Genomic DNA, 26,104 nt, shown 5'->3' on the forward strand with positions numbered 1-26,104 from the left:
AGTCCACGCCATCCTCCAGAATCATTAATGAAGATATTGAACAAAACAGGCCCACCCTTGGGGCACTCTGCTTGAAACCAGCTGCCAAACTAGACATGGAGTCGTGATCACTACACGTTGAGCCCAATGATCTAGCCAGCTTTCTATCCACCTTATAGTCCATTCGTCCAGCCCATACTTCGTTAACTTGCTAGCAAGAATACTGTGGGAGACCATATCAAAAGCTTTGCCAAAGTCAAGGAATAATACATCCATTGCTTTCCCCAGTCATCCACAGACCCAGTTATTCTCCTCATAGAAGGCAATTAGGTAGTCAGGCATGACTTGCCCTTGGCTGAATCCATGCTGACTGTTCCTGATCACTTTCCTCTCCTTCGTAAGTGCTTCAGAATTGATTCCTTGAGGACCTGCTCCATGATTTTTCCAGGGACTGAGGTGGAGGCTGACTGGCCTTTAGTTCCCCAGATCCTCCTCCTTCCCTTTTTTTAAAGATGGGCACTACATTAGCCTTTTTCCAGTCATCTAGGACCTCCCCCGATCACCATGAGTTTTCAAAGATAATGGCCAATGGCTCTGCAATCACATCCGCCAACTCCTTTAGCACCCTCGGATGCAGCGCATCCAGCCCCATGGACTTGTGCTCATCCAGTTTTCTAAATAGTCCGAACCACTTCTTTCTCCACAGAAGGCTGGTCACCTTCTCCCCATACTGTGCTGCCCCAGTGCAGCAGTCTGGGAGCTGACCTTCATGTCAGTGAAGACTGAGGCAAAAAAAGCATTGAGTACTTCTGCTTTTTCCACATCATCTGTCACTAGGTTGCCTCCCTCATTCAGTAGGGCTCCCGAACTTTCCCTGACCACTTTCTTGTTGCTAACATACTTGTAGAAACCCTTCTTGTTACCCTTCACATCCCTTGCTAGCTGCAACTCCAGTTGTGCCTTGGCCTTCCTGATTACACCCCGGCATGCTCTAGCAATATTTTATACTTCTCCCTAGTCATCTGTCCAAATTTCCACTTCTTTTAAGCTTCCTTTTTGATTTTAAGCTCACCAAAGATTTCACTGTTAAGCCAAGCTAGTTGCCTGCCATATTTGCTATTCTTTATGCACATTGGCATGGTTTTTTCCTGCAACCTCAATAAGGCTTCTTTAAAATATAGCCAGCTCTCCTGGACTCCTTTCCCCTTCATGTTATTCTCCCAGGGGATCCTGCCCATCAGTTCCCTAAGGGAGTCAAAGTCTGCTTTTCTGAAGTCCAGGGTCCATATTGTGCTGCTCTACATTCTTCCTTGTGTCAGGATCCTGAACTTGACCATCTCATGGTCACTGCCTCCCAGGTTCCCATCCACTTTTGCTTCCCTTACTAATTCTTCCTGGTTTGTGAGCAGTAGGTCTAGAAGAGCTTGGCCCCTAGTTGGTTCCTCCAGCACTTGCACCAGGAAAGTGTCCCCTACACTTTCCAAAAACTTCCTGGATTGTCTGTGCAGCGCTGTATTGCTCTCCCAGCAGATATCAGGGTGATTAAAGTCTTCCATGAGAACCAGTAAACTTCTGCTAGTTGCCAGAAGAAAGCCTCGTTCACCTCATCACCCTGGTCTGGTGGTCTACAGCAGACTCCCACCACATCACCACCCTTGTTGCTCACACTTCTAAACTTAATCCAGAGACTCTCAGGTTTTCTGCAGTTTAATACTGGAGCTCTGAGCAGTCATACTGCTCTCTTACATACAATGCAACTCCCCCACCTTTTCTGCCCTGCCTGTCCTTCCTGAACAGTTTATATACATCCATAACAGTACTCCAGTCATGTGAGTTATCCCACCAAGTCTCTGTTATTCCAATCACATCATAGTTCCTCGACTGTGCCAGGACTTCCAGTTCTCCCTGCTTGTTTCCCAGGCTTCTTGCATTTGTGTAGGCACTTAAGATAAAGCATGACGATCAGTGAGTTCTCAGTCTAAGACAGGAGTCCTCCCCTTTTGCACTCTCCTGCTCGTGCTTCCTCCCGGTATCCTATTTCCCCACTTACCTCAGGGCTTTGGTCTCCTTCCTACGGTGAATCTAGTTTAAAGCCTTCCTCAGTAGGTTAGCCAGCCTGCTTGCAAAGAAGCTCTTCTCTCTCTTCGTTAGGTGGAGCCCGTCTCTGCCAAGCACTCCTCCTCCTTGGAACACCATCCCATGGTGGAAGAATTCAAAGCCTTCTCTCCGACACCACCTGCGTAGCCATTCGTTGACTTCCACAAGTCGACGATCTCTACCCAGGCCTTTTCCCTGCACAGGGAGGATGGACGAAAACCCCACTCGCGCCTCAAACTCCTTTATCCTTCCCAGAGCCATGTAGTCTGCAGTGATCAGCTCAAGATCATTCTTGGCAGTATCATTGGTGTCCATGTGGAGAAGCAGGAAGGGGTAGCAATCAGAGGGCTTGATCAGTCTCGGCAGTCTCTCCATCACATTGTGAATCCTAACTCCTGGCAAGCAGCAGACCTCTCGGTTTTCTCAGTCGGGGCAGCAGATAGATGACTCAGTCCCCCTGAGGAGGGAGTCCCTAACCACCACCACTCTCCTCCTCCCCTTGGAGTGGTAGTCGTGGAACCCCCATCCCTAGGACAGTGCATCTGATGCCTTCTAATCGGTGGAGTCTCCTGCTCCCTTTCCTCAGATGTATCATCTAGTCCACTCTCCGCATTAGTGCCTGTGGAGAGAACATGAAAACGGTTGCTCATCTATATCTCCATTACTGGTACATGGACTCTCCTCTTTCTTCACCATCCCTCAGTCTCCTCTGCGCAGCCTGCTCCGATTCTTCAGAACGTTGTGCCCGTAGAAGCATATCCTGATGTCTGTCCAGGAAATCTTCATTTTCTCATATGCAACGCAGGGTCAATACTTATTTCTCCAGACCTCGAACCTTCTCTTCTAATATGGAGACCAGCTTGCACTTCCTACAGACAAAGTCGCTTCTGTCCTGTGGAAGAAAGACAAACATGGCACAGTCTGTGCAGGTTCCACCTTCCATAATTTCTTCCTTCTAAGAGCTTCCTCAGCTGTTGCAGCAACTCACAGAAGCCTGTGAGATGAAAGCTTCAGTGGGCTCTTCCCAGGTGAACTCCCAGGCAGACTCCCTCTGTTAACCTCTGCTGTTTGCCATTCGGTTAGTTGGTTTGCTGCTGACTGCCTTTTTATTACAGTCAGGCCCATTCAAGGCTCACCTGGAACAAAGCACTTCCAATTCACACTTTTCAATCAATCAATCGTCAAACTGACAAACTGTCTCCTGCAACAGACACTCAGATACTCACCAACACAGCCCCCAATGCAGCACTTAACATACATCCTCTCAGACAGATCCCAGGCAAACTCCCTCTGTTAGCCTCCACCGTTCGCCGCAGTGGCTGCACCAGCACCAAATACAGAGGTAAAATAACCTTCCTACTCACACTTGAGGTTCACGTTTATGCATCCCAGGATCACAGCAGCTCTTTTAGGCAGTGTTGCACTGCAACCTCCTGTTTGGCTGATAACAGCCATACAGTTAAGAACAGTCATACTGGGTCAGACCAATGGTCCATCTACATGGCTGGCTCCAGGCCCCAGTATGCCAAGCGCATGCTTGGGGCAGCATGTCAGGGGGGGCACTCTGCGGGTCAGCAGGAGGGCGGCAGGCAGGGTGCCTTTGGCGTGGGGCGGCAAAATGTCTAGAGCTGCCCCTGTCCATCTAGCCCAGTATCCTGTCTTCTGACAGTGGCCAATGCCAGGTGTTTCAGAGGGAATGAACAGAACAGGTAATCATCAAGTGATCCATTCCCAGCTTCTGGCAAACAGAGACTAGGAACATAATCCCTGCCCATCCTCCATGAATTGACCTAGTTCTTTTTTGAACCCTGTTAAAGGCCTGGCCTTCACATCATCCTCTGGCAAAGAGTTCCACAGGTTGACTGGGTGGTGTGTGAAGAAATACTTCTGTTTGTTTTAAACTTACTGCCTATTTCATTTGGTAACCTCTAGTTGTTGTGTTATGAGTAAATAACACCTCCTTATTTACTCTCTCCACACCAGTCATTATCATACTGTGCCCCCCCACTCATTTTTTCCAAGCTGAAAATCCCAATTTTATTAATCTGTCCTCAGATGGCTGCCGTTCCATACCCTGAATCATTTTTGTTGCTCCTCTCTGACCCTTTTCCAATTCCAATACCTTTTTTGAGATAGGTCAACCACATCTGCACACAGTATTCCATGTGGGTGTACCATGGATTTATGTAGCAGCGATATGATACTTTGTGTTATCCATGCCTTTCCTAATGGATGTTTTCACAAAACTATCTAAGACCACCAACACCTCCAAAATCTTTTTCATTGCATCCAAAGAGAGTCTCCCACAGATGCTCTCATAGCTGGCCTCTATGCTTTGTTCCTAGATGTATTCATTTACATGCATTAAAATACTTAGTTTGCTTGTACCAGCTACCATGTAATCTAGGTTGCTTTGTATTATTAAATACTGGCAGTTGCATGCAAGTACATTTAATAGTCTAAAGTAATGGAGTACAAGTACTATTGTTAAAGAAGGGACAAGACCTTCTGCACAGCATCAGCAGATGGAGGTATGAATTGGTGATTAACAGATGCAGTAAAAATGAGATTTTTTTTAAAAACAGCAGTGGGAGAGAACTTATACCGGTGCAGCTTTGAAGGGCTAATTCAAAATACTTCTGGGACTGAACTAACCCTCAGCTTCTTAAGTAAATAGATTCATTTTGTTTGGTTAGAGAACTTTTAAACACTGGACATTTTAAAGTGGGCTGTCTAAATCTGTAGAAAAACACTACTTGGACTGGCTGGAGTTAAATCTGGTCTCCTCCAATATGAAATACTTCTCGCAAGCTCACACTAAATTTAGTTGTACGATACCAGATAACAACTTCATTTACACCTGTTTGGAGTGCCTTCAGCTGTGGAGGGGAAGGTAGAAGGGTGGAAAATGAAAGATGAGTTATACTTGGTATTGGTTGTAGCTCACTGTTTAAGGCAGCTGCTCCAGGACTCCAGCATCAGAGTACAATTGTTTAGGTTTAAAGAGGTACCTCTAATTGGATGTCTATTCCCTAAGTGTTGTCTTTCCACCTGTTAGCTAGTGACAAGGTAGTTTTCACATGGTTACTCCTATTAAAGGCAGCAGTTTTAAGGTTAGCAGGGCAAAGTAAACCATCTAAAACAGCCATGTCTGATTTTTGTTTCATTAGCAAATGCAGTTCTCAAACTTTTGTACTGGTGACCCCCTTTCACATAGCAAGCCTCTGAGTGCGACCCCCCCTTAAATATATAAAAAAAGTGTTTTTAATTTATAACACCATTATAAATGCTGGAGGCAAAGCAGGGTTTGAGTGGAAACTGACAGCTCATGACCTCCCATGTAATACCCTCATGACCCCCTGAGGGATCCTGACGCCCAGTTTGAGAACCCCTGATCTAATGTAAGAAAACCTCATCTTTAAGAAAGACTGCTGACTTGGCTCTGAGTACTTTACTTATTGACTGACAGCTGATGACTAGCTCCTTTTCCCCATGCCAGCTGAATCAGTGGGAAAGGACCAGATATATTTCAGTTACTTATCAATATTTAGTCATTGAGATTGAGGCTCCTTGCCTATCTATACCAAAATTAAACTAGGCTAGAAAATGTAGATTAGGATGAAGGCTGCACACTGCATTTAAAAAACAAAACAAAACAAAAAAACTAGCAGAGGAGTTTAAATCCTGGCTGCTGCTTTTTTTACTACCTTCTTTTAGGTAACTGTCCGCCACACTTTCCCTGTGAGCAGGTGCTTCATAAAGGTAAACTGTAGTAGACAAGATGCTTTAACTTACCCAGAGAATGGCAGCATTAGCTATGTTGAATCACAGGTGGCACAGGAATGTGGAAGATATTGAGTGCCTGGCAGACATGCATAGAGTCAGTTTAGCCAATGCTTGCAGAGCTGGCAGTTGGATTTTCTTTTAGAGCTGGAGTACCACAGGCTTTTGGGGGCACTTTAAATGTAAGCACCTTTTAAAGTGTAAATTCTAAACTTGATTTTTCAGTTACTTAGTTGTCCTGAATCTGTTTTGGATTCCTGCTGAAATCTTAAGTGGAAGCCAAAATGGTGCATATATCTTAAATACTAATTTGAGATAGGGAAAAATGAGGGATTTAAAACAGTTTAACATGCTTTCAGCAGAGCAAGCTCCACAGTAAGCAATTACTCCAGTATTCCTTTAGCTGCCTGAATCAGCAGTAAAACTACTAGAAGGACATGAAAGATGTTTAGTTTAAATCAGTTCTATTAAATAGAATGTTTTATGCAAAGGATGTTTTGAAGATGAAAGGGATAGCTTACAGGCATTTTTGCATTTCCTATCAAGCCACGCCAAGCATTAAGCATGGGGAGAATCATGTATTTTCTAGTAAACAAACTTTCTATGATGCAGTTTACTTTGGATTTACAGAACAGCCCGTTAACTGTATTTGCTACATTTAATGTAGTAATGTGCAGGAAAAAATTATGCTTTATAAACCTGGACCAGGGTTAGCATTTTAATTACAGCAGCCTGCAAAATAAAGTTCACTGTAGTGTTCAGACAAGCTACATAATGCCGTTTCCAAACATTAAGGACAACTCGTCTTTCAACCAATATGCAAGGCCCAATTCTCTGGTACCTGACACCATCTAGCTATTTAATGACTAAGGGGTGTAAGGCAGTGAATAATGTGACAACAGTTCTTTTTTTCCTCTGGTGAATAGTTCTACTTGAAGATTTAAGCTGTATTCCCACTTGTCTTGCTGTAGGATTGAGCAGAAAGAGCTATGCCTCTTCCCTTTCTTCTTGCACATGAAAAGGGGATGGTTGGTTTAGATTCAGATTAAGAATCTCTGCATGCTTTTTACCGAGTGTTCTCCACAAAATTCACTTCTGACAGCTTATTCCAGTGTAGCTCCTGAGGGCAACATCAGTCATGCTGAGGATGGCTATGCAAAAGTGCACTGCAGAAGCAGCTAGACAACCCCGATTATAGCCCTCATGCTTGGTGCTGTGCAAACAGAAAAAGATGGTCCAGATTTGTTTTAATCTGCTTTCTTGAAGCTGTTTTTCTACTCGATTTAAGTCTATGTACCAAACTCTTCCACATGTGGAGGATTTAGATAATATGCTTTATAGGTAAGGTAGTAGTGACTAGTTTTCTCCCTGCTCAGGAGGAACCAAGTCAGTCTAATCAGGACAGGCAGCACTATTGCTGATATATTTAAAGTGTCTTTTAGTAATTTGGCCTGTTTCAGAAGCGCACCAAGTTAAGTTAGGCAGGGTTTTAAAGAATAACTTTTCAGAACACTGCTGCGTTTAATATTAGTGGTGCTCCTCTAGCATGGAGTTGGGAGCAGCCATTTAATGCCAAGCTACCCTTCACAAAACTTAAAGTCTGGTCATGTGCCATAGAGTAAGTTTATTCAAACAGGATAACTTGGTTTTACAGTAATGCCTCACTGCATTCTTTAAAACAGAGGAAATCGTTTCTATAAAAAGTGTTTGTACATAAAGAGACAAATCATAGGAAATGAACAGTAACATTACCAATCCCTAAAACATGCAGAGTTGCACATTGATTGTGGGCAGTAGTGCGTACTTGAAGGAGATGACCTATCTCCTGCTCTTCCCAGATGAGCCATGAGTATTTCACCGATTGAGGGTTTCCAGTAAACTCAGCACTGCCTCTATTCTCAGGGGTTAGTCCAACTGGCGATAAAAAGTGAACTTAACATGGAGAACAGGGTCACAAATATGTTTTCTTGCATGGCAGGAAGACACTAACCAGTTCCAACTACCATGGATCAGATTTTGGTCTTCTGAGGATAAGCCCATGCATGGATGTGAATTTCGAGTACTGTTACAGAATGGAACCTGCTGAGAGACCAGTGTGTAACATGCAGCAGCACAAAGGATGGGATAGGGGTGGCAATTTGGTTTTCAGTGCCCTGTTTCATGGGGACCCAGTACTAAATGCCCTCAGGGATAAACTCCTCAAGGCCAGAGTGCAAAAGCTGTTCTGTACATCACATCTGATGAATGGCACTGCAATAAGCACGTGGCTTTAAATATATGCACTAGTATTAAGCCTCTCTCCCCCTTCCTCCCACACACACCCCTCCACCTTCTTAATAGGAGTTAGTTTCTGAGTGCTCAGTCACTGAGCACTGGAAAAAACTCTAGGGCGCAGGAGTTAGATATTTGTGTAAGCCATCTCATATTTCTCATTTATCAGAGAATTTGCTTTTGTCTCCATCCCCTCCATAGGAAACAGAGCTCTTTCAAAAGAAATATTGAATAGTTTACCAATTAGAAAAAAAGAGTCAGCAAGCCTTTTACACACTGCCGAGGTCAGACCTCAAGCCACTACTTTACAAATCTGCACTGTATATAACTGGACAGTGCCACCCCAATTTCAGCTATTGAGGAATTACACAGGGCTACCCCTAGGATAAGGATGTCCAGATAGCTTTGATTATAAACGCTTTGTCCTATCAGACACTGGACAAGTCTCTATGGGGCTATTTTTGGCCCTGTGAGGTTCTCATAGTAGTATATTTGTCAAGGACCCTGCCTTTGGTTGTTAACATTGGTGTTTTGTACCACAGAATACAGAATACATCTCGGGATAAGAGTTTCCCTTCAGAGCAGCACAAGATGAGACTTAGAACTGGGACAGAACCATCCGTTACCTGTTTCTTTAACATATGGAAGGATCTGACCAGGATGGAGATGCAAGCACATGGCACTTCAGAACATATATTCTCTTTGCAAACCAGAAAAATAGCTTGGCCCCAATTCCATCTCTTCCATCTTGAGTAATAAGCACTTGCTGTAAGTTTGTTTTGAGTAGGGGAGGATTAAACATACAGGACAGAAACAATACTTAAAACACAATGACAAACAGCAGCCAAGTTATCACAACCATCATCTTTACTCTATCGACTTAGTCACAGAGTAGGGGAGCTGGGCAGAAGACAGAGGGTGAAAGAGGAGTAATTTCAACATGCCCACTCAATCCCCACCCATCTGTACAGATGTTCAAAGAGATACTCCAAAGGAAAAAAGGGTTCCATATTGAAGAGGGAGATGTCTCTTCCAGAGGGGCCTATGCCTTTCAAGGATCTTAACATCTACTGTGCCGTTCCATTTGTGACCTCAACCCATGTTTGCATTGGTGGCCCCTAACCAAGCAAGCATTGAACTCTACATAGTACATCAGTTTGTGGACCAAACATGTAAGGAGCAGATGTTAATTAGATCCCAATACAGTGGCAGCAAAATGGACTTTCACCACTCTGACTACCTTCATAGACCCACCTTGAGTTCTCCAGCCCCACTCCTCATGCAGAGATGGAGGTACTAGCAATGCTGTTCTCTGCTTAGCACGCTCCCAGTAAAGTGCAAAGCTGTACATACACACACAGATGAGCATGCATGTACCCTCTGGAGCCAGCCTTGCAGCCTGCCCAGCTGAGAAACTGCTGTTAAGACAAAAGAACAAAAACAAAATCCCTTCAAGTAGTTTTAAAACACAGCTCTTCCTTCAGGCTGAAAGTGCACTGAGGCAGTGATTTGGGGCCGCTGAGGGTGATAAGACAAAGAGAAGTCCAAAGTCCTGGAAGGATGGAAGAATGAGGTGTCAGTAGTGAAAGACAAGTTATTTTGTGGGTTGCTCCTTCGCACACACTCATGCGCTCTCATCCTTGGCTGAACAGCACAGGCCATCTGTTTACTTCTGCACACAACTGGGCCATGTAAGCCCACCACAGGCAGCCGACACAATGACGTAGATGACCACCTGGAGGAAGAAAGCACTGTCAAAGGATAGATAATCTCTCTTATCACTCAAGTACTTAGAACAAGGTTTGGAAACCCAGACTAGGGTACTATTCCTGTCTCTGCCATCAACTTTTCCTTTGGCATTTAACGATTTGGGGGAAACCTGCCTCCATTTTCCCCAACTGAAACACTGGGATACCACCACCCGCCCTGCAGAGTAATGCAAGGCTCCATCAAGGACAGCAATGCACCTATGTCATCTGCAATTATGCTTTGAGGTCCTCAGATGAAAGAGGTTAAGAGCAAGAACATTTGAGGGTAAATACCTGAGGAGGAGGAGAGGTCATGACTCAGGCATGAAGCCATTTCAAGTAAGAGCAACAGGGGCACAGGGCTCCTTAAAACTTAAGTTTCCACTGGGCCCAGATACCGTGAACTCACTGCTTCAGCTTCTAAGAGTCAACAAGGCAGCTATGTCCCTGCCCTCTCTTACAGGGCTATATACAGCTAGAGAGAACGGCAACAGGGCACCCTCTGGAATGCTACACTTCCTGTCCCTCTCATCTGAGACATTAAGATAGCAGACATCACCCCCACATACTGTTATGGGCAGGGCTAGAAATGACTGGAAAAAAGAGAAATCCCCTCCTGTAAAAGATTTCCCATTTTTGAAGAAGGTCCTCATATTTGGGATGGAACAAGTCAAAATGAAACATTTTTTGTGGGAAGGGATTGAGAGAACCAAAATGGGATGTCTGGCTTCCTGCCTGAAGGAAGTCTCTTCCTCCCCAGGTGGTGGCCTCCTAACTCCTGGGCCCTGTAACTGACAGGCAGAAAATGTAATTGACAGAGTTTTCCAGGCAGACAGCCAGCTAGGGAACCATTGCTTCAATTTTCTTGATGGAAAAATAGAATTTTTTGGCAAAATGAATTTTCTGCAGAAGATATTAGTTTTGGGAAAAGGGAATTTTTTATTGGGAAATGATTGATGAAAAATTCCCGACCAGCTCTAGGCAGGATATTGCCACCTGCTCTAGTGTAAAAAGGGCAATGAAATGCTGAGTCCTAGCCTTGGGAAGAGAACCTTCAAGAAGGAACTCATTTACCTCCATCACTAGGAGACAATGTTTATTTAGGGGCTACTGTGAAGAGACATGGATGACATTTTCTAACATTCAGGCCTCACTTTAGAAAGGAGCATGTGCGTTACCTCCTTGGAAAAAAGAGGATGAAGGCTAGTAACTTACAATCGATACTACTGTGATGATGATGGTAAGCTTGAGGTTCTTCATACACATGGCTCTGGCCAGGTTCCTGCTGGTAGTTTTGAATGTGACAGACTATGAGAGAAAGACAACCCCCACTTAGTCGATGTGCCCTGGTGAGCAGCCCTAGTCCTCCAGTTGGATTTCATCAAAATCCCTCCTGATCCAATATCTAATCTCCAACAGCCTGCCAAGGGGAGCAGTAGGGCGAAAAAACCTAACTGGCTTCAAGACTGAACTTGGTAAATTTAAGGAGAGGACCGTGTGATGAGACTGCCTACAATGGCACGTGGCCCATCAGCCACTGCTAGCTGCAAATATCTCCAATGACAAGTGATGGGACAATTCGATGTGGAGGGCTCCGAGTTACTACAGAGAATTCTTTCCCAGGTATCTGGCTGGTGTGTCTTACCCACATGCTCAGGAGTCAGGAGGGAATTTTGCCCCGTGTCAGATTGGTGGAGACCTTGGGGGGTTTTCACCTCTCTCTGCACCATGGGGCATGGGTCATTTGCAGGTTTAAAATAGTGTAAACAGTGGATTCTCTGTAATGTGAAGTCTTTAAATCATGATATGAGGACTTCAGTAACTGAGCCAGAGGTTTGGGGTCTATTTCAGGAGTTGGTGGGTGAGGTTCTGTGGCCTGTGATGTGCAGGTCAGACTATGATCATGATGGTCCCTTTTGACCTTAAAGTCTATGAGTGAGTGAGTAAAAGAGATGCATTCCCTGTGCCCAATCCCCACCTCTTCATCAGCATTTAAAATAAACTGGATACTTCCCAATGCTGAAGAGCAGATCATTTCATCCATTGGAGGTTGTAGGGGCCCTTGTCAAAGTCATTTATTTGCTTTGCCCCTTCATTTCCCCTAGGAAAGGGAGTCCCTTCCCATTCCTGCCTCTGTACCTGCAATCCTTTAGCACTGATTGTCTCAGTGGGAGACGGGATTGGGGCCCCAAGTTTCTCCCCTAGTTTTCTTCCACAGAAGTGGTAGTTAAATAGGCAACATCAAAGCTTGTGTGGGCCTGAAAGTAAGCCTTGTACATGGGCACCCCTCTGCTCAGTCCTCCAGCTTTTCTATGCACTGCCTGTTCCCATGTCCTGTGTTGCACATACAGCCAGGCTAATCTACCCTGTTCCATTTGCAGGCCTAAAATCCAGGAGTAGAGAGGGCATTCTGCACAGTTTTACCATTGTAAATAAATATATTGAGAGGTTTCAAACTGAGCAACTTTTAATACCAGCTCCCTTTTGGACCTAGCTGACTGAAGACCTTTGAGAACCTGAAGCTTATCTCCAATATTTATGCCAGGGGTAGGCAACCTATGGCACGGGTGCCGAAGGCGGCACTCACACTGCCTGGGTCCTGGCCACTGGTCCGGGGGACTCTGCATTGCTGATTTATAAATCAGCACTGCTGATTTATGTTATTCTGACCTTGTGGTAAATCTTCACTTTATTCATTTTTCCCATCCTGCTTCTCTGTAATCCAGAACCCCACTACACTCCAAATGATAGGGTTTCATCCCAGGATGGCAGCCTACCGTCTTAAGATCAGATGATTTCTTGCACAAAAAACCCTCAACATCCCAGTGCAAAGAGCTCTCTGAATGGAAAAAACTGGCAAATGCTGGACATTCAACACAGGAACATGCAACAGCTTCCAATCCAATCCAGCTACAGGAAACTCAACATTGCCCTCTGTTGGGAGCAAAGGGAATTTTCTGCATCCTCTTGTATTATTTCCCCTTCTCCCTTCTTTTCTTAAATGCAGAAGGGCATTTCTTGACATTTCTGAGAGGTGAAGAACAACTTCTAGGGGACCCATTCATAGCTATGTGGGTGTTAGCTGCAGTAACTTGTTTCTTTTCAGTAGCCAAAGCACTACTGTAGGCCAGAAGGCTTCCACATGATTAGCCTGAAGTCAATTGATCTGAGAGTTATTTTCATAATTAAGGTTTCTATAATGAAGAACATAGATGTCGTGGAACCAAAATATGAAGGAAACCCAGACTGTGGCTTTCCCCTTACATACTAGAAAGCAGGGCGGAAGGTCATGGGCATTTGGGGCTTCTGTGCACAGACAGGAAGAAAGAGAAAGAGTGGAACTTATACAGGAAGTTTCCTTAACAGAGCAGGATGCAGCAGCAGGAGCACATAAATGAAATAGCACCAAGGAGCAAGGAATTAGGCATTATTCCAGTGGGAGCAGAGTTCTGACATGTCTACATGTAGCCTGGTATCCAGTATCCATCCACACATCTCACGCACTGCTATGCCTCAGATGCAAATAGCAGAAGACACGGTGCAGTAAGGAATGGGCACAATGAGCTACGCCACAAGCAAAACACAGCTTTGTTGCTGGAAACCAGGTTGCGTAGGTAAGGCCTAGAGGGGGACTGAAAGAAAGTCATGTGTCTTGTACACACGACATGCAGTCTCAGTACAAACACAAGCGCTTAGTGTCTAGAAGCCCCAGTATTTGTATTGTTTGTGCACAGCTCTTGTGCCTGGTCTTTGCTGCCACCTGCACTCACTGCACACTGGTTAATATCAGCTTTTGCTCATAACTAATATAGTACCAGCATGTCTGGTTACTACATAAAAGTCCACACCTCACCCTCACTCCCCTTCCCCCTATGCCTCTCTGTACTTACTGAGTCCACTAGATTCTCCGTTTTGTCTATCAGCAGCTCCAGCTTCTCTCCTCTTTGGGCCACCAGGTCTGAGGGAGGAAGAACAAATCAGCAGTCAGAATCGAGGTGCAAAAGCATCTTCCTTATCCAAGTCTCTTGCTTCTTCAAGGCCAGGAGACATCTCTGATACAACTAGGGTTGGCAGAATTCAATTGATATTTTTATAATTTCAACAAATCCATTTATTTTAAAGCTTTTCTTCTATTTTTATCAATTTAAATTTTCACAACTCCAGGAAATCACATAATTGTCTGAACTGCCCCTCCTGCCCCGATGACCTTAAGTTAGATGTTAAGTTATAAAGCTTCTTGATTCTCAACACAAAATTGTCAACGTGTCAAAATGTACAAAGTAAATATCTTTAAATCAAACTAAGTTCTCCAGCAGCATTTTTCTTATTTTATTGAAGTTTGGAGTAATGTCGATGGGAATATGTTTCCCTTGGTTTGGGTATGAGTACAGTGAAATCGACATTTACAAACATTTACCAATAAAAAGGCTCACTTGTTAGACAGTTAAGGGTTGTGCACAACCCTTCCGAGCTACTTGGTGTACAGTATTTGAGGTGGAGGGAGGAGAAAGGTCAAAATCCCCATGTCCCAAGCAATCCCAAATTAGTTTCTGAGCCAGATCCTAGAGTTTCACCAATTTATACCAGCTGAGGATCTGGCCCTCTATCTTAAGTGAGGAAGCAAGTTTTTCTTGAACTCTATTGCAGTGGGCTTGGGCACTGTTTATGAATGAAGCCCTCAAAAGGAAACAGGTCACACTATGGATTAGTCCAGGGGTCGGCAACCTTTCAGAAGTGCTGTGCCGAGTCTTCATATATACCCTCTAATTTAAGGTTTTGCGTGCCAGTCATATATTTTAATGTTTTTAGAAAGTCTCGTTCTATAAGTCTATAATATATAACTAAACTATTGTTGTATGTAAAGTAAATAAGGTTTTTTAAATGTTTAAGAAGCTTCATTTAAAATTAAATTAAAATGCAGAGCACCCCAGACCAGTGGCCAGGACCCTGGCAGCGTGAATGCCACTGATAATCAGCTCGCATGCCACCTTCGGCACACGTGCCATAGGTTGCCTACCTCTGGATTAGTCATTTAACAAGCTACTCGAGGCATTGAAAGAAGCATTAATACAGTACCTCTAGCTTCATCTCACCTGTATAACTCTATAAACCTGCTATATAGTTTGGGTCCAGAAGTAAATATTTTAGTGTAAAAGAGCCCTACATCAGAAACTGGTAAGTTACTATTTTGGCTATGACAAGGAGCCAAGTGGATTTTAGGGCCTGTCTGGGCAGTGGGGTAATGTGTTCTAGAGGAGTGTGATTTCTAAAACACACTAACATGCTGCACATTAATTGGCCTGTGTAGACCTTGCTGGTGTGCACTAAAGGTTCCCTAGTGTGCTTTAATGCAATGCATTGCAAACAGCACTACATCAAAGCACACCAGCAAGGTCTACGCAGATCAAGTAATGAGTTTTAAAAAACACAAACCTGTAGAGCACATTACCCCACTGTGCAGACAAACCCTTAATTTGGATAAATCACTGCCTTCTCCAAGAATAGAAGGAGTTTCAAGTCTTTACAGCTTTAAGACTCTTCATATCCATCAGCAAAGGAGTGATACACGTGCTTTGCTAAGGCCCTGATCCTGCACTCAGGCCCACATGGCTTTCAGTGCAGAATGGAGATTGAGCATTTGGAATTTGGAGCGCATCCACCATTGGTCTGCAACACCACTTCTCAATCCCAATCTGCCAATCGGAGTGAAATCTTAGTGCAAACAAATTCCTCTGCAAACTCAGAGCACTTCTGCATGTGGCATAGAATACTTGCCAACTGTAGCAGACTCTGTTGTTCAACCAGGTTACCACTGCAGAAGATGGCAGGTAAACCTTGGTCTCCCATAAAGCATTAGCTGTACAATACCGTTGGGAATGCCTCTGAAAGGGATGCTCCTCTAGGACCCAGGGTTGCACGCTGTGTGCGGAGCAGGAAGTGAAGTGATAAATACCTATGTTTCGGACCATGATTCCTTTTAGTTCATCAACCTGGGCTTGTGTCTCCACCATCTGATCAGTGCCCTTGTTCTCCGAGTGGTGTTTCTGTAACAGATGAACTGAGTCAGTAATGGTACAGATCTGTTTAGAATGAAAACAAATTTCTCCTATCTCAGCTCCCCGTTCTCTCCTAAAGAGCTTGCTGGCAAGCTGGGGGAAGTGGGAGGGGAGAGAGATAATCCAAATATAATATCCAATTATAATAATACAAATATAACCCCCTCATTTACATTAATTCTTATGAGGAAATTGGATTTGCTTAACGTTGTCTCACTTAAAATCACATTTTTCAGGAACATAACTACAACGTTAAGTAAGGAGTTACTGTACCAGTGTTCTATCTGTACAGGTCTTGCAGACTGCTTTCAACCACTCCCTACATCTACTTTGGCTTGCTACTAATTTCCAAAAGCTTACAAGTGAGACTACCCAGAGAGTCTCAGGTTTATCTTTCCTGTTACTTCAGTACCCTTGTAGATGGCTTGAAATCTCTTGGTGAAGAACACTAGACAAGTACTAGGTATTACAGGAGGCAGACGGACATAGAAAAATAAAAACTGAGGTAGAAGCTAAGATTACAGAGTTTATGTCCCAGCTGACTTTGTACAATCTTGGGCAAGTCACTTCTCTTGTGTGCATCAATCCTCATCTGGGAAACGGGAACTGCAACTGTAAGGTTAGTCGCAAAGTTTGTTATCAGGGCCCTGTGTACACTGCAGCAAGCTAGACAAATTCTGTGGTGCTCTGGTGTGGCAAACTGATTGGAAATTCTGTAACAGCTTCATTTAATTATACAAGCGGATTATATTGAATTCAGTAGGAAAGTGAATACTACAAGCAGTACTATAACCACAAGATACTTTGTATTTCCTTTTGTGCTACCCCATATTTCCAGTATGCTAATTATCTGCATAATCAACATCATTATGAAGGAAGCTGGGTGAGAGCAGTAGGGTGAAAGCTTTCCACACTCAGGAGGCAGTTTAGGATTGGTGGATAAGAATATTAGCATAATGTTTTTGCTCAAGTGATCCACAATAAAAGTGTTGCCGCTAAGCTGTCATTAGGCATCAACGCTTAATTGAAATGAATGGGGCAATTAATTGCTCAAAGGTCAGCCTGGGACCTGAGGCTACGGGCAGTCACGTTACATTCAGTTCATACTTTTAACATTCCCTTGAAAGGTTTTCAATATGGAAGTTGAGACTGAAGCAAGATCTGTGACAAAGGGTGGATTCTACAAGAAATTCTACAGTCTCAAAACAGCAGACTACATCGGCTGTGCTTATGACTATCAAGTGCTTAGACGTGCCCAGTCCTAGAAAGGCTACATACTCCTCAGATGTATGAGTCCTGCTGATGAGAAGCACATCAATGTTCAGGCAGGAGCTCCCAACACAGCTTTGCTCAAGCTATTACAAAGTACGCATGCATTTCTCTCTCCAAACACCACTCTCCTCCCTACTTAGGAGAACTCTTTCCAAGGATGGGAGTGGAGTCTGACTAGGAACTTGAAGATTGTCTGTATAAAATTTTAATTTGCACTGACTTTGCTAATGCTTTTTATGTAGCCTCTTGTAAAAATAAGCAAATATCTAGATGAGCTGATGACATGGAAGACCTCTGCACACCCCCATAGATACACAAACTCCTGGTTGAGAACCACTGATGTAAAGCCAACAACAGGAGGGTTTACAAGGGAGAGATGAGGCTGGTTAGAGAGTCCCTTCGGACCATATGTATCTTACCAGCTGTGCAGCCAAGATACTGGAGAATTCGCTGTTCATGGCATATGGAAGTGCTGTCTGTGCTCTTGAACCGTACGTAGTCTGAAATCTCTTTTTGATTTCATTCAGGAAACTGAAGGCTCTGGAACGTTCAAAGTTCTAAAAGTAAAAACAAAATGTTCACATCAGGCAGAAAACTGCATGTCACCTAACATTCTAGTTAGGAAACTGGGGGAATAGGTGGCCTACAGAAAAACTTAAAAGACACGTAACCATTTAGAGACCCTCCACCTTTTATCAAATACGAACAGTCATGCTGTGCATAACCCTGCAAAAGCCTTGCTATCTCTTCCTCTTAATCTCTTTAACAGCAGTCACTTTTTTAATATCAGTCTGTTCCTCCCTGGATACCCACTGGAATCAGGTCTACAAAGCTCAAAAGCAAGCCTGTGCTTTATTTACTTTTTAAGGGGAAACAAAGACAAAGACAAAAGACTTCACAGCCTCTATCTGTACTTTCTTCCACAGTTGAGGGCAAAGCTTAAGTGTACTCTACTAATGACTACGATGCCTTAGGAATGACTGCAGAGCGAAAGTCACCTGATCCTTGTAAGCAGCAAAGAATCCTGTGGCACCTTATAGACTAACAGACATTTTGGATCATTAGCAGGATTCTTTGCTGCTTTCACAGATCCAGACTAACAGGGCTACCCCTCTGATACTGATCCTTGTAGTTCTATTGTACTGGTCCTGCTGAGAAAGCTGGGTGAATCTTACCAACTCACCTGCAAGTAGAAAGCAGCAGGGGAAGTTGGTGCAGTGGGAAAGAGACACTGTCATCCCCCATACACACACCAGCTGGATACTATGGTAGATGAACTAAAATATTTGAACTTTGACTTTAGCTAGAGAGGCCCATGTTCTGAGTTACACCAGTGTAAATATGCAGGAATGCCACTGAAGAAAACAGCCCCATGGGTTTGTGCCCATTATTGATTTTCATGGATACGCTCAGAGAGAAAAGCACTACCATTTTCAGGGTGTATGCACAGTAGCGTTATCCAAAATACTTACATCATCTGTGATACATAGGTATATAATCCGGTCTTGGCAGATGTAATGAAATAGATAACTGCAAAAAGGGAGGGAAAAAAAACAGCAAATCTTATTTAGAGCTGCCAGCAAGACTCCATGAACTACTGTAGAAGACCCCAATGTTCAAACAACTATCTGCCAGGCACACCCAAATTAAGGAGTGGAGCAACTTGCAGCCACCCTACAGAAAAAATACAGGTCCCAGCATGCAATGCTCCATCTTGATCACAGCACATTTCTTCTGGGACCTTTGTACTGTAACCTGCATAGAACTAAAGACAACAGCTGTGGGCAGTGGTACAGGTTGGTATCCCAATGGCTACATGTAGCTCACAGCCCACACTCGGCTACCCCTGGATTAACAGCCAAGTGGGGCAATGTCTAACTGCAGATGTATTAAAGTTACGCATTGTACTAATCATTTAACATACCAAGGTAAAACCATCAAGGGGCTTCCACAGATACGATTCAGTGCAACATCATCCCAAGTATAAAGCAAACAATCATGCCTACCGAAGTACGCCAACATAAATTCCTTGAAAAAGTGTAGCTAGTGTGTCCACACAGTAATTTGCTTAATGAAGCAATGAAATTTCCATTGTAAACTCTTCTGGCCCAGGTCTCAAGTTGCAGTGGGGGACGTCTAGGTTGGATATTAGGAAAAACTGTTTCAGTAGGAGGCTGGTGAAGCACTGGAATGTGTGAAGTGGTGGAATCTCTGTCTTTAGAGGTTTTGAAGGCCCAGCTTGACAAAGCCCTGGCTGGGATGATTTAGTTGGTGTTGGTCCTGCTTTGAGCAGGCGGTTGGACTAGATGACCTCCTGAGGTCTCTTTCAACCCTAATCTTCTATGATTCTCTAGCACAAGGAGGCCAGTTCACGACTGGACTCTCTGGGTGCTACCACAACAGAAGTTGTATCAATAACTGGATTAATGTTTTTACTAAACCAATTTCAAAGGCCTCCATCAAATGCCTCCATAAGCCTCCATCAGGTGCTTACACAAACAGCTCTATGGTGACTGGCATCCTTTGACTGCTAGGCTGCATTTAATTAACTGTGCAACTCTTTGGAAACAGCGAACGGCCACATTGCTCTAAGTCTTGCATTCATTCTTAATTTTTCCACTTGCACCTAGACTGACACACTTAAGCAAGCCTGACGTTCTGCATTATTAAACACCTATAAATGAGTACAACAGCAGTGTTCTTCCCAGATTTTAGAAAAGCATCTTAGTAATACTTTTGAATTATTATACAGCCTTTTTCATCTAAGGATGTAAAAAACAATTGACAAGACATTAAGTCAGTCTCACAACATTCCTGAGAGATGCAGTCTACTTAGTACAATTTGTCCAGTTCTGCCTCACCGGTGTGCGCGCACATGCACACACACACACAGTTAGGACACCTCCTCCCCCCATCCCCGCCACACGCTAGGAGTTCTGAACATGGTTTTGATTTTTACTGGGTGGTTGTGAGCTCATAAAAGCCTAACCCTATTCCCCCAAATGGGGATAAACTCCATCCCTTCTATGTCAGAAGGCTCCCTGATGGCAGCAGCAGATAATGGATAGCATTGGGCAGTCCAGATGCTAAACAGCATTAGGTAGGGACCCTGAAACCCAGGAGTGGTTGCAGCAAGATCAGACATTCACTCCTAAAGTTCTGCATTAACGAGGACACACCAGGCTTCAGCTATTTCCTCTCTGAGTTTGTTTTTGGTTTAGAAGCAGAGACTCCAGACATTCTGGCACAGGGGAAGAGCGTTCCCAGGTCTCCCTGTCTGTGGGGGCCAGGACGCTGGGCAGAAAGTAACTGCCTAAACTCTGAACGCTAAGCCCTCTCCTCAGGCCATCCCAGGTGCCCTGCTCAGGTGTCCTCAAGTACCACAACTGGACAGAACTGAACTGCATCTTCCCAGCCCCATGCCATGATCTCTGCTGTCCCAGAGGAGGGAAGGAATTGCCGGTCCCAAGCAGGGAAGCCAGGTTGTTTGGAGGATTTTGAACACAAGTAAGAAGACGTCCTACCTTCCAAACACTTCAAAAGGAGGTGTATGGAATTTGAGCCAATCTGCCCATTTCCTCCCCCTGAGGAAGGACAGAGGAGTTCCAAGCTAAGGGGTGGTTCTCTCCATTTTGTTATGGGCATATAAACACTGCAGAATTAGATTGCTAGGAGGGAGCCCCTGCGATTCTGGCTGGGGAGGCGGTTTCATACTGAATACAGAGTGTGCCTAGACTCAGAGCTGCCCAATAGCTCCAAATCTGCACTGTGCATTATCCTACTGCAGTAGTTTAGAAAGTCTGGGAAATGCAATTCACCCTGTTCAAGCACAGTGTTTAATAAAGCAATAATCCGCCCTTGCCCAAGTTATAGCCACCCACCCCCAGCTGATATCTTCAGTGAGTTCCAAGTTTAGCTCCCTCAAGGCCTGCGGTGTATACACTCCTGCTGCATGTCACATGTAACCCATAGCACACTTGGGAAGCAGACATGTCTGCTAGTAATCATTATCCCTCATCTGAGCTCCCTGCGCAGCTGAGACAGACTGCAGAGCCAAGATCCCCTCTATCAGGAATTAGCCCAATTAGCATGCATCAAATATACTAATGGAGCCACGCCAAGCCAACTGCCCAGCTTGACTTTAAGGAGAAACTCAGGATTAGAGCAAGGAATGTGAGCTGTCCTCAAGACTAAAATTTAGTATTTTTGTAAAAATTGAAGACTGCAAAGCAGATACTAGGCCAACTCAGTGAGACACATCCCTAAAATACAACACTTTGCAGTACTCCCAGTCAAAGTCCTCCCCTGTCAGAGCTATAATTTGTGAGATTCCTACAAATTTCATCAGACAGCCTGTGTGTAACAATGGAGCTGGCAGGTCCAGCCACTTGTTACCTGAAAGCACACTTGGAATCCTAAAGTGCACAAAGTTTTGGACCCATGGCCTTTACAGTGTGAGGGAAAGTCTGGGGTTACTCTGGATTATAGATCTAGAGTAGAGATGCAATTGAAATGAAACACCCTGAACTTTGGCAAACCATCCATCTGATCTGTGCCACTGAGGTCCAGCCATAGTTCTGTGCCTGGCAGTTTGGGTCACGCAGTGTTGTAAAGGCAGGGAGTCAGCATACTTTTGGATTTAAATAAATCTATATTAAAGCCTTATCCCCCACAGATTTCGCTCTCCATGGCCCAAAGCCAAAATTGCACATAACCAGTTGCACCCTTCTGGCCTCCCCCACTGTTGATGACTATTTCTGGGTATGTCCAATGAATCTCCGACTCATAGTACAAAGATCCTCCTAGCCATACCAGAAGATAATATCAACTCCGCTGGTTTCTTAGAGGAACAGGTTTCTAAGAACTGCCTGAGCAATGAGACATCTTAAATGTATCAGTAGCCAAGAGGTGTCAGCAATCAGTGCAGCAAACCTGGTGCCCTTACACTCTGCATAACTGCAAGTGCAGCCCAAGGCATCCCATGTTCAGCACCACTTCAGAAAGCATGGTTAGATCAATTGCTCAGCTTTCCATCTTGACATGTGATGTCATAATCCATCTAGTTGTTCATAGGGCATTCAAGACCTGAATTTTTAGCATAAGAAACAAGGTGGGTGGGAGCAATGTCCTTCTCAGGTCTTAATACATCAATCAGTAGCAATGGCCCAAACTCAGTTTCTCCCCACAGCAGGTCCCTTCTCTCCCCTTTCCCCACAACTCCAGAAGACAGAGCATTACTCACTTTCCATGTGAGTAGGTGAGTTTGTTGTTCTCTGATGGTATCTTTGCCAGGATCTGCTCCGTCACCTCTAGGAAGTTCCCTCCACACCAGGCATGTTTGGCAAGGATGGTCGTGCCTCTGGCAACAACGACAAACAGGATGGCCATTGCTTCACACTAGCTAGAGACACAACACACACAGGATTAGGAGACTCATAACACTTCCTCTACAGATCCCTCTCAGCAGAGCACAGTAATTCCATGTTAATAAGCATCTCTCTCTTTGGCATAGAGGGCAAGGAAGGAGTAAGACTGTTCAATATTTCTACTGGATGCCATTACCTGCAGCCCATCTTTCTTCCTCTTCCCCTTTTCTAGGCACCACGCAATAAGATAGGTAGAATTATGCTGACCTCACTACAAGATTCTGGTTTGATGCAGGTCATGCATCATGGCACTACATGCAGTTAATTGCCCTTCCAGTCTCCTCACCAAGAGAAAACATTTGTTGCAAAGGAGTTTGCTTCTAGGTAACTAAATTTCACAGGAGAGTCACAATTTTCACCATTTCCCAAGTTAGCATTGCATGGTTCCATTGCACAAGACATGCCACGTACAATGGAAAGACCATCTCAGACTGTAAGCTCTTTGGGGCAAAGGGTAGCCCCCCGTCTCATAAAAGACAAGGGGAGCAAGACTATGATTATTGTACCAGTAGTAGTCACAATGCACCAATGCCCATGCTAATGCATGCACACAAATCTCTGTGGGTTAGCTGGTTGTTTTAAAGAGGTTTCCTGATTTTAGTAAATTATGGATTCAAAGTACAGGAGAGACACCACCAGCTTACAGTTCTGGAACCACCATATACATTTCCCTAGTAGCATCTCTTGGTCTGGCAGTTAATGAGGTTCATATGCTTTAGGCAAATTAAATATCAACATGCATGCACTTCCACAACAAAAAACAAACACTCACAGCATGCCATTCTGAATCTTTTAAAATTAGATTGAATCCCTTGATAGGAAGATAACCACGTATCCTCACATCATATGAGTATCAAATTCAGGGTTTAAGCATCCAAGCGACTGGGGCTATGCTGAGTCTAGCAAGACGGTAGAGAAGTACTTGTTAGCTGCTGAGGCAGCAGACTGTGTTAATCAGTGGAATAGCAACACTTTAGTCTGCTGTCAGGGACCCAAGATTTAAAAGGTGCAGTACATTCATAAGCCTCTTTTCTGCTTAGAGCGTATATAAAAGGAACGCCTCCTGACCCTGCAAAGGAGCCTACTATTTTTCACTTTCCACTTGGAGAGTTTCAATATCATCCATCTTGTACTCAGCCACTGAAACAGACGCTGTGCATATCACCATGGATTTGAACTTGGGAAGCCTGGCTGGCAGAGCCATCAGACTGTGTGCCGAAGCAACCGGGATGGCTGAAAAGTCAGCGTTGAGAATGCCAAGCAATCAAATCCCCGTTCAGACTGGAAGCAGGATTGTGCTAGTTTCCCTGGTACTTTCTTTTCAGTGGGGATGAGGTGTTTTATTCTAGGCCTTAGACTGTAAAAGGCCAAGAAAAGGCATTTTTAGCACTAGCCTCCTTGCCCACAAACCCAGCATCTATCATTTCAGTGGACTGTTGTGATAACTGGTCCTAATTGTGAGCACCACTGTAAAAAGTGATTCAAAGTTCATAAAATGTCACAACATCATCAGATGATGGGAAAAGGTACAAAAGAGAGACAATTACTGAGTTAGTCCAAACAAAGAGACCTACGGATACAATTCCAGGACTGTGTTAAAATCATGCCTGGTATATAAGAACAGTGAGACCGCAGTTGGTGTGTCAGACGTTAGACCTAACTGGTCAACAAAATAATGAGGAGATGGGTATTCTACCCATCATCCTCTTTTGGGGTTCTTACAAAGAAAAGATTTTTGGGAGGAAATAAGGAGGCGGCTACCACAACTCTGGCTGACTGAAAAAAGGGGAAAGAGTGAGCTTCAACATGACTGCCACCCCCTCTGTCTCGTGGACCCACAAACCATCTTCATCCTAACCTGAGAGATGTCCTGACAGAGGACTCAGGTGACATCAGCACCTCCACCTCTACCAGCTTCAGCTAAACCCAACTAGCACCTGGGATGTGAGTGAGTGCAGTGGTTGAGTGGTTAACTCAACTACAAGCCCAAAAGTTTTGCTTCTGAGTCTCACTTGATCTCACACTGAAAGGCCATCTCCAGTTTACACAGTGGCCAAATGAGCCAGCAGGTTAGGGTAGCCAAAGATGTTTGGATGTGCTGCTGGCCACACTACTCCCTTGGGTACCACTGGCTATGAAACTGACATACCTTAACTATATCTGGCCCATGAGCCATTGGCTTGGGGAAACTCTGACCTGGGATGTAAGACTGTCACCTGCTGCATGCTCGTTCCCCTCCCCCCAGTTCTTTTTCTTCCCCTCTTTATTTCTTCTCTTTTCTGTCTCTTTTTCCTTCTGCCTAAATAGAGTCTGACTAGGCTAGCCTGGCCTGTATATTTTGCAAGCCTGTGACCAGAGAGGCAGCTAAATGCAATGATCTAAACAGCCTGACACTAATACAAGTTTGCCAGGTCTTGAAGTGGCTGATCAGACTGTGTGCTGTGCCTGGATTTTTCAGCAATGAGAGTCAACACCAGAGACAGCAGCTGCATTTTCTATCTTTGCTGTTCTTTTCTCTCCCATCTTGTCCCGCGCTCTCATTCTGTCATTTAGGAAACTAAATCGGACTTTAACATCACCACTTCCTTCAGGTCATCTCAGCTAACTTCTTTTCTCCCTAGAAAAGCCTGTTATCTTGGATGCCATCTGAAAGATGGTCAAAAAAAGGTTTCTTTTCTTTTCTGAAGGCTCTCTAGAGCTCCAGGGAAAGGCAACAAGGGTTATTGTTCAAATGAAAACCTGATTTAATACTTTACATACATTTCAAATGCTTTAACTGTCTGTCACCCCTCCCCCCATCTTTAATAAAAGATTAAAAGAATGTTTCATGGTGTGTTTGCCATGGTAGAAAGCAGGCTAAGGTCACTGGATACCAAAGCCCAAACCCTGTTTAAACTATTTAACATTGGAGAATGTCAGGGTTATGTTAACACCTTTAAGTCTTTGGGCCCCACATTTTCCAGCTCAGTTAATACAATAGGACTCCATCTACAGTAGGAAAATGACCCATTCCTGACAATAGCGGGTCATTGTCAGATTCCCAGTAGAAACATTGAGAACTGCTGGTTTTGTCCCTTCTGCATTATGTACGCTGTTACAGGAAACAAGCATTGAATTGGAAACTTGGTAGCAACTGCTGTTTACAGCAACAGCCCAATTTCCTAGCATATACAGAGCTACTGAGACTTGAAATGACTCTATGCAATCAAGGATCATATCAGTGTCCATCTTAGGAGGCAGCAGGGACAAAACAACCTGATACGGCCTGCACTTCAGCAACCTCTTTCTGGCCAGCACTTTCCCCACCATGTGCAAGAGTCATTATGCATGAAAAGAGGAGGAAGGAGGAGGCACCAGACCATAAAGCAGCCTTTAACTTTTGAACCCAGCAAACATGTACTGAAAGAACTATCATTACCTTTCTATCAAGCCATCCCCTGCTCTGCTCTAGCAATATGGGCATAAAATGACT

General features: G+C 44.2%; 1 protein-coding gene and 1 long non-coding RNA gene across 4 annotated transcripts in view; one reads left to right on the forward strand and one right to left on the reverse strand.

The window, feature by feature from the left end:
• The first annotated feature begins 1,122 nt into the window (after nt 1-1,122).
• Nucleotides 1,123-5,317, forward strand: LOC142047202 (uncharacterized). Its single transcript, XR_012656401.1, has 2 exons — nt 1,123-3,104; nt 3,356-5,317. It is a non-coding gene; the product is annotated as an uncharacterized LOC142047202 (long non-coding RNA).
• Nucleotides 5,318-7,463: 2,146 nt separating this feature from the next.
• The window catches only part of VAMP7 (vesicle associated membrane protein 7), a 32,725-nt gene continuing 14,084 nt past the window's right edge, over nt 7,464-26,104 (reverse strand). For 2 of the 3 annotated variants that reach the window (XM_032794584.2, XM_032794585.2), the window contains exons 2-8: nt 22,449-22,607; nt 18,679-18,736; nt 17,626-17,763; nt 15,832-15,922; nt 13,769-13,836; nt 11,094-11,186; nt 7,464-9,865 (exon numbers count right to left, since the gene is read on the reverse strand). In XM_032794584.2, the coding sequence (XP_032650475.1) occupies nt 9,797-9,865; nt 11,094-11,186; nt 13,769-13,836; nt 15,832-15,922; nt 17,626-17,763; nt 18,679-18,736; nt 22,449-22,594 (663 nt within the window). In that variant the 5' untranslated portion in view covers nt 22,595-22,607 and the 3' untranslated portion in view covers nt 7,464-9,796. The remainder of the gene's footprint in view (nt 9,866-11,093; nt 11,187-13,768; nt 13,837-15,831; nt 15,923-17,625; nt 17,764-18,678; nt 18,737-22,448; nt 22,608-26,104) is intronic. The other variant, XM_032794589.2, reaches the window with a different exon arrangement.

The sequence above is a fragment of the Chelonoidis abingdonii genome, chromosome 8 (genome assembly GCF_003597395.2).
Source record: "Chelonoidis abingdonii isolate Lonesome George chromosome 8, CheloAbing_2.0, whole genome shotgun sequence".
NCBI lineage: Eukaryota > Metazoa > Chordata > Testudines > Testudinidae > Chelonoidis > Chelonoidis abingdonii.